This window comes from Cornus florida, unplaced genomic scaffold (genome assembly GCF_030987335.1).
Source record: "Cornus florida cultivar Cherokee Brave unplaced genomic scaffold, ASM3098733v1 CherokeeBrave_3.0.0_Hap2_Chr11, whole genome shotgun sequence".
NCBI classification, from domain to species: Eukaryota; Viridiplantae; Streptophyta; class Magnoliopsida; order Cornales; family Cornaceae; genus Cornus; species Cornus florida.
This window is the reverse complement of record NW_026775581.1, coordinates 101,061,035-101,070,367: the sequence shown is the minus strand read 5'-3', so window position 1 is coordinate 101,070,367 and position 9,333 is coordinate 101,061,035. Positions and strand designations below refer to the sequence as shown.

Here is a 9,333-nt window from a genome sequence, read left to right as displayed (position 1 = left end):
TGGAATATAAAAGAAGCATATATATACTTTATTCACCTACTATTTTACTTATTGTGTCTCGTCGGTCTCATTACAGTGACATGGAATTGTCTCCTTATTTATTACCAGCATTTATTGGTATTAGCCTCATGGGTCTACTTCACCACAACTGTTGATGTAGAATGGACCTACATGATTAAGGTTGTGAAGTCTGATACCACTCGCATTATTTCGGACCAGTTTAATTTTTGCAGATTGAAAGTGAGACTATCGCATTATTTTGTATCAATCCAACTTTTGAGGGATATTCACTGAAAGCATAATTGCAGTTATTAGACCGGTTCAACTTCTGCAGTTTAAAAGTGACACCATTGCACTATTTTGAATCAGTCCAACGTTTGCAGGATATTCACAAAAAGCATAATTACAAAAGTCGCACCAGACAATTTCGGACCAATCCGACTATCCTAATTTGATTTGGGTAGAAATTAGTTTCTTTTGTCTTCTCTAGAAGGCTAGAACCGTGAGACAAGTTGGGTCTCTCTATGTAAGTTTTGTACCAACTCTAGGTGTGGAGATGACTGTGAGAGATTATTATGCTGCCACTAGGTTAATTTTGTACCAAATCTAAGTGCGGAGAAAAGCGTTACATTAATTATTGTAATCATTCATATTTTTCATAGTGAATTTGTTTGGTAGATATAACTCTAGTTTTAGATGAATCACGTATATTTTATGTTGATTGTGTGTGATTGTTTTTATTCTTCATAAATGTTGGTGTGTTTTACTATTTGGTCATAATTGTTTATTCGTTACGCGTCAATAATTGATATCAGAGCATGCGATTAATGAACCAACGCACACTTTGATATCCCACTACCGCATTGATCATACACATGGATCATGGGTCCTTTAATTGGCAAATCTTACAATGGATTACAGTTTCCTCAATACTTGGACTTGCATGGTACTCAAAGTAGAAAATTCGATTCTCGTGTGTTCTTAACATTAATGGAAATTACGTACATTGTTTTAAAACTCAGCCTATCTGTCATCTGTTCATTAACTTTTCTATTTTGACTGGTTTTTCCTGCAAGTGCATGGTGTGTCTGCAAATATATGATATATTTTTTTATAAGTATATGATATATTTGTTCTGAAATGCGTCTTTTATTTTATTGGATTTATTTGCAAGGCTAGATCTCAACAGCTCATTTAAGAGTTGGATGTCCATAAATATGGGTCTAGATTTTTCTGAAAATAACTCACAATCTTTTTGGATAGAGTTGAAAATTTCACATTTCGTTTCAAGAGAAATGAAATTAGCCTTCTGACATGTCATCGACTCGTTTGTCCTGAATTTTGGCATTATCCAAAATTTTGCAGAACCTTTCTGTTGGGAATATTTTAATAAAAATATAATTATATTGTATTAATTATGGTTTAATGGGATTTTATTCCACTAATTAAATTATACTTATAGTGTATATTATTTCTATCATTATTATACCTTAGTGGTTACATATTTTATTCCCTGTATATACTCTATGTATAAAACATCTATAGAAAAACTTTTGAGTATATGGCAAGATCATAGAGTAGTGACACTTTTGTAAGGGTTGTGAGCCTATTCTATTTTTTTTCTTTGAGAGTTATTTGAATATTGAGTTTATGAGCAACTAGACTTATATAGACTTAGACCTAGTCTTCCTGTGGTCGTGCACATGGAGGAGATGTCGCTGCGAGCTGATTGGATTGTATCTCGGAGTTGACTAGTTTCACCAATACTCCCACAAAGGGGAGGACTATCAACTTTAGGTCAATGTGTTTACACATACCTCAACAATCAGGTCAGCTCTTTCTTACCTATTTTATTATTGTCGTTTTTCATTCTTAATTTCTATTATTATTATTATATTAATTTTTATTGCAGAATATTTATCTTGTGAAATCCTTGTTCATCATTATATTCAATTGTTCAATTGATGTATTATTCAGTTTAATGAAAGTATTTTATTTGATAATTCATTGGTGTGATTGTTCATTATCTTTAATCATTGTGTATAAATATTGTACTTTATATATTTCTATAAATATATGGAATTTTCCCCAACACTTTCTATAAATTTTGTATTTGATTTGATTTTTGTGGGGGCTCTGTTTATTTCATATCATTTCTACAACTAATTATCATTTGTGGGCTTAAAGATTATAAACTGATTTTTAGTATAAATTTTGGGATTTATTACTGTTAATCTATTTCTTTCTCAAACTTTTTTGTATTTTTTGTTGTTCTATTTTTTTTTTTTTTTTTTTATTTTTATTTTTTGTTCCAGATCTGTTATAACAACAGATCTTAGATACGAAGTACCAAAAACAGATCTTAGATGTGAATTTTTTTTTAATTTTTTGTTCCAGATCTATTAGAAAAACAGATCTTAGATGCGAAGTACCAAAAACAGATCTTAGATGTGATTTTGCTCGGCTCGATGCGAAGTACATAGATTTTAGAGCAACAGATTTTTTGTTCCAAATCTTAGAACAACAGATTTTTTGTACCAAAAAATAGATCTTAGAAAAACATATTTTTTGTTCCAGATCTGTTAGAACAACAGATCTTAGATAAGAAGTACAAAAAAATAAAAAATAAAAAATAGAAAAAAAATAAACGAGCAAACTAGCTCTTGGCTCGAAGCTCGTCAAACAGAGCCAAGCCGAGTTCGAACTAAATTTTCTAGGCTCGACTCGAACTCGAGCCGAGCTTGAGCAGCCTATTATGTTGATTGAGCCGAGCTCGAGTATACCATTACTCGGCTCGGCTCGGTTCATTTACAGCCCTATCTGCTTCTCTGCTTGTCTGTTGAAATTGTCTTGCCTTCTATTTTGTTCTCTTTTGAAGAGAGTTCTACACTTCTGGTCTCTCAGCTTTTCTAGGGTTCCCATGTTGTGAATGTTCAAAGAAACTATTTAATTTTTATTATATCTCAATGCTTTTGTTTTTAATATATATTTTCAGTAATTTCTTTCCTGATTCTACTAATTTTTTCTTCTTCTTATTTGTGTATTTTTTACATGAATCAAAGCTTGTTTTATTCATTTTTTTTTTGCTGTCTAACAACTCTTTATATCATAAAGACTTATTATATTCATTTTTTTTTTTTTTTTGCAGTCGAGTCCTTTGATTTCCTTATTTATTTATTTTTCCCCATTTTTCTTTTGGCAATTAAAGTTCAATTAAGCAAAAAATATGTACAATATCAAAGGGCCATGAAAGAAACGGGAAACGGGTCTGCAAACAGATCAATATGGTATACTTAAGCCATATGCAATTATCCAAAGGCCTCTAAAGGTTGAGTCTCTTCGGGACAAATGGGTAAAGAACCCTATATATTATTATGGCAATTCGTGTTGGCGTGTCGTGTTCTTGTTGACATGATTATGACACGAACATGAACACGATTAGGGTCGACACGCACACGACACTATTAGTAATCATGTCTAAGACCTTTGACTTGAACACGACACGATTATTACACGTGTAATACGGATCAAGACTTGACATGACAAGACACGAAAAAAACATGTTCAAGTCATTTTTGACACGAAACACGTTTAGCTAAATCAATCATTTTTTATACGAACACGTTACGTTTAGTTAATCGGGTTAATTATATTTATATGGTCAAATACATACATGACACCTCTAGTTAATGGGTAAATTCATGTTGACACGATTACGACACGAACATGATTAGTCCAAATCCAAACTCTCTTATCTCGTGTTAGTGTGTTATGTCAAATATTGCCATCCCTATTATATATAACTAGTACTATAATGCTACGTTTGGTGTGCAGGAATGAAATGAAATGCAAGTGGGAATGGTCCAACCAACTACTAAAATAATTATTATCATTCCATTCCTACACATTTTATATTTAAATATGAAATGTGTAAAAATGTAAAAATGGAATGATAATAATTATTTTAGCATTTGGTTGGACCAATTTAAAATTTAGAATGGAATAAATTTTAAATTGAGTTTTCCAAAATATCCCTTAGTAACAAATAAATTAAATTAACAAAATGTCATTCTTCTATAATTTTTAAAAAATAAATGGTGGCAGTGATGGTGGAAAGTGATAGTGGTGTTGGAAGGCGGCGGTGGTGGAAGGTGGTGGCGGGTGTTGGTGGAAGGCGATGGTGATGGCGGTGGTGGAAGGCAATGGTGTTGGTGGAAGGCGGTAGCAGTGGTGAAAAGTGGTGGTGGTGGAAGGTGGCGGCGGGGGAGAAAGGCGATGGAAGGTAGCAGTGGCGTAAGGTGGTGGCCATGGTGAAAGGCGGCGGTGGTGGAGGAAAACGGTGGGCAGCGGTGGAAGTTGATGGTGGTGGTGGTGAAAGGCAGAGGTGGTTGTGGTGGAAAGTAGTACTGGTTTTTGGACTTGGAACATAAGTGTTTTTTGAGAAGTTGATTTTTTTAAAAAATTTTACTTACGGTATGGAATGGTTATTCCATACGTTTAGTCGTGGAATAAATTTTCATTTCAATGGAATGACCATTATCACTTTAAATTGCATATCAAACAAGGAAATGGTTGAAATAAATATTTCATTTTATTCCTAGACACCAAAATAGCATAAGAGTAAAAATATCAAATTATTCAAAACTAGGACCATTAAGAGCAGAAATATTAAATTTTACAAGCGAGAAATGTTTTATGTTATAAATGCTTACTTTATTATGAAAGAACTAATGTATTTCAAATTTTCAGTAAGACCTTGCTTGTGATCTCGTTTGATCAAGCTAGTAAATTTTGAGAATGAGTTGGAGAAAGGCTTAGCATGTGCCTAATGTCAGTTGAGTAAAATCCATGTCCTATTTTAATTCAATTATCCGAAATCATATTTTGATTACAAATTCTTTTTATAAATACTTACACTGCACTCACTTTGCTCCTATAAAGATTAGACCACCAATTATAGAAGGCAAGAAGTACAAGGCTAGGGTCTCACTCTTAGCGGACTAACTGTTTATTTATAACATAATAAGGTCATCATCATAACTCGCTAGTAAGATCTTACATTGTAAAAAATTGTAGCAATCCCCATAAAATAGGAGACTCTCTTCCTCACTGTTTTTTCAACTGATTTGAGCTTTCGTCATGCTCCAAGCACTCAACTTTGAGATTGTTACACCCTGAGTTCCATTATTGAAGGCATACAAGTGGGCCCCGCCTTCAATAGCCAAGGTGGGATAAACCCTAGAAGAAATGCACACCTTTCCATCCCCGCCAAAGCTCTCTACTATAGAGTGATCTATCTGCAAAAATGTTTTAGAACACACCACTTATAAACTTATAATGGTGGAAAGAGTGTGTGACCATGGAGGAATTAGGTAGAAGCTTGTGAATGCCCAGCCCAACATGGTTGTAATCATGATTCGCACATTAATATGGTCAGGCATGGACCCATTTATTGCTGATTTATTTATTTATTTATTTTTAATTTCCAAATTGTTTCTGGATATTGCCTAAAAACTAAATGGCAAAGAACAACAATAGGGACAATCTTGATTATAGTTTTTATTTATTTATTTATATTTATTTTTTAATTCATCTCATGGACTTGAAATTGAAATTGATCAAAATATTTAGAACAATTTTGATCTATTTATTTTTCTTAAAATAATTCTAAAAACTCGAAAAACATAAAAGAGAAATATAAAAATACTGATGTCTCAATTTTAAATGAAATTTTTAAAAAGTTCAGAAATAAAATTTTGGACCTTCTTGATGCGGTTCTTCAAATACAATTTTAATCTAGAGATCAGAAAATTACTTTCAACGAATTACTAATGACAATTTTTTGAAAGCAATCTTTTTTCATTTCCAAAAACTATCAACTACGGAGTATTTGATTTTCAAATCTCAAAAAAATTAAAAAACCTGAACCAAAAAGACTTTTTCATGTTTTATTTATTTCCAAATTTGTTGCAACTAGGAATGTTTTATTTTTTGGGATGCTAAGATATTACCACCGTCATAATATTGTAATCATCATCTAAAAGACCAAAAGTTAATGAAGTTGGCGACAGAATAGTGGTGGTCCACATAGAATAGTGAGATTCAAGTGGGCTTACATTTTCGTCCTGTTGTTCATGCCCTTGGACATTAAAAAGTTAAAATAGATCCTAATTTTTGGTCCTTTAATAGTTAGTTCAAAAATCTTCCCCCACTAGGAAGGTTCTTTTGTTGATTTTATAAGTGTTTAGGAAAAGGATGACAAGAACAAGATTTTTTGACTAGAAATCGACGGTTGAACTATAACAAGTGAAAATTGTTAAATCAAACCCATCTAAGGATCAAGAGAAAAGTTTTTTTTTTTTGAGTAAAATACTCATGTAACAAATGTTTACTCTAAGACTCGGAACTATTCACCTCTTTTAGGAGAGTAAATGTTAACTATGTTATTCCACCTCAACCGACAACTGCATTAAATAAAACTTACCAAGCTTCTTAGTGATAATTTCTCTTTAATAGGATCAACATCCACAAATGCTCCATAAGTGGTCTTGTCAGGGTTCTTATTGAGTGAAGACCTGTAAATGGTGAAGGTTAAAACTTCTGAAAGTAGGTAAAACATAAGAGAGAGAGAGAGAGAGACCTGCTTTGGTCACTACACATGAGCACAACATATTTATTTTGGCCTTTGAAGATTCTAAAAAACACTGCTGTATATTCTTGCAAGTGGTTTGAAGCCAGAACAAGCAACCCAAATGGTCCAAGCCCACCTTTAACTGATGCACCCTTTTGGCTACATAAAAGTTGTGGGTTAGTCCAACTTGGGTCCATCACATCTGCCTTATTAAACTCTGATACTCTAAATGATATCTCTACATCTGCCTGCCAATGAACATAAAAGAATATATATATTAGGGACTTGTAATTGAACTATGATTGATTTATATTCGGTAATGATGCCACGTGGCAAAAACCCATTACTCAATCATTTCCAAATAAACTCACCTGTGCAGCTGTGACACCTGAAATTTCATGTACTGATCCTCCTTTAAGGTCAGTGCTAGGCGAGTCAACTCGATTTGTGCGCAGCTTTTCAATCTCTACAATTGGCCATTGCACCAATTGTTTTCCTGATTTAGCCAGCCAAACGCTCCTAGGAATTGCCTGCAAAACAAACCTATTATGAGCATTTCTCATTCATTCAATTAATTCTTGATTAAGTTTGTCAAATGTTGTAAGGATAAGTCATCCACAAGAAGAATTACCTGAACTCCAGCCCATCCCTGTTTGACGTAATCGACTTCAGACAATGATTCGTTAATCCAACCCCACAATACCCTTCGATTCTTAACATTGTCGTAGAATGTTTTCGAAGCGTAGAACTTTCCATAATCATATCTTAAGCCAGAATCGCCATCCACGGATCCACTATCCGGGATATATCTATCCATGGCAAGGTTATACGTTCCAACCGTGTAATAGTCGTGTTTGGTATCATCTAGGCTCAATTTAAGCACATGTTTGATGCCCAAACCAACCATAGATGTGTCCAGACCACTTTGATTGCTAGTAGAAACTGGAAAAAAATCAGGGCACTCCCACATTCCAGTGCCTTTAGCCGAATGAAGGGGGTGTTTGGCTTTAACCCAATTAATAAAATCCTTACTCCTATATAGAATAGCTAGTCCCTGGCGACCTCTTTTGCTTCCAATGATCACTCTCCACCTCCTATCAGGGCCTAACCAAGCAGTGGTTGGGTCTCTGAATGAGCTTGCATTGACTTTGTTCATGCTCGTTGGTTCCATTAGTGGATTCTTAGGTGACTTGACCCATTCTACAAGGAATGGGTCAGACATGTTTTTGGGCACGGCTATGTTCTGGACTTGTTGGCTCTTGGAATCTACACCGGTGTAGAGAAACACCGGTTTTTCCCCGGGAAGGATGGTGGCAGACCCGGACCAGCAACCGTTGATATCGGCTTGCTGGGATGGGTAGATGGCAGGATCATGGGGAATCCAGTTGACAAGATCCACGGATGTTGAATGTGCCCATACTATGTTACCCCAAGCTGCACCAAATGGGTTGTACTGGTAGAAAAAATGGTATAGTCCCTTATAAATCATGGGTCCTGCAACAAATATTAAAATAAATAAAAATAAATCAAAGTGTTATTATATCAAGTCACTGACTAATACATTTGTACTTGTAAAATATGCGCATTGGTATCTTAATTTGTGTCCAAATAATTCCACTATTTAAACCATGCATATTCATGCATTTAGAGTTGTTAATCTGAGTTGAGATTAAAATTTAACAAGTTCAAAGAAAGAGCTCACCATTAGGATCTGTGAGTTTAAAGACAGACATTTGTCCATTGCGCGACGAGAACAATTCAAAATACATAAACAAGAAAAAAGATGTATTATGTTAGCTAGAGAAGAACAAGAATAGCATTATATATATATATATATAGAATTGGTTTTGTATTCGAATTCAAAGAGAAGTTGAGAGGAAAAAAGTACCATTCATCCAGTTCTTGGGAGGTTGAAAGTGATAAGAAGTTCTGTAAGTTTGATTAGGTGAAGGTGGTTGAAGAGTCTCAAGGTTTGTGTTGAGAATGTGGGAGGCTTCAAGTTGAATAACAACATGACCAACCAAGAGAAAGAAGAAAGAAATTAGCCAAACACAAGAGGTAGCCATGGTTGACTGTGGGATTAATGAGCCAGAAGGCAAGAGTATGGTGGCCTATTTATAGAGACATATTTGAGTGATGGGGAAGATATATAGAGAAGTCCCCACAATGCATGTGATATTTGAAAATAATGTAATACACATTCACCGTCCTCAATCTTTTGACTTCATTTGTTCGACATTATCAAATGAGGGCTGCTAACACAGTTGTTTTTCATAGTCACTTTTATACATATACAACTTTAAAATTTTAGAACTGCCTTTTCAAAATTTTTATATTTTCATTTTTGTTGTATAAAAATTTAAAATTCTAACACTACCTCCAATTTCTAATCTTTAGCCTCTAATTTAATCTCTTTCTTTTTTCTATATTTAATTCTCTCTTTTCCTATTTTATGCGGCTCTCTTTTCTTATGCTATGTGGCTCTCTTCAGAAGATAAAAGGAAGGAAAAAAATTCATTGGTTTGGTAGAGATAAGATCAGAAGAGAAAAGATAATATGACATCTTTCATCCCTTACAAATTTTTCCCTCCAAATATGGACTAAAGAAAAGAGGGAATTAGACTATTATAAAAGTTTTAAATTACAATACTACATTTCATAAATATTATTAGTTCAATGAAATACAATAAATAGTGATGGAT

At 33.8% G+C, this 9,333-nt stretch overlaps 1 protein-coding gene across 1 annotated transcript; it reads right to left on the bottom strand.

The window, feature by feature from the left end:
- Positions 1-4,859: 4,859 nt before the first annotated feature.
- LOC132286475 (beta-fructofuranosidase, insoluble isoenzyme CWINV1-like) lies at positions 4,860-8,150 on the bottom strand. The gene is made up of 5 exons (XM_059788823.1): positions 7,263-8,150; positions 7,003-7,161; positions 6,641-6,879; positions 6,485-6,575; positions 4,860-5,297 (listed from the first exon to the last, which is right to left on the bottom strand). Exons 1-5 carry the CDS (start codon positions 8,118-8,120, stop codon positions 5,118-5,120), a joined length of 1,527 nt encoding a protein of 508 aa, XP_059644806.1. The 5' UTR covers positions 8,121-8,150; the 3' UTR covers positions 4,860-5,117.
- Between the last annotated feature and the right edge of the window lie 1,183 nt (positions 8,151-9,333).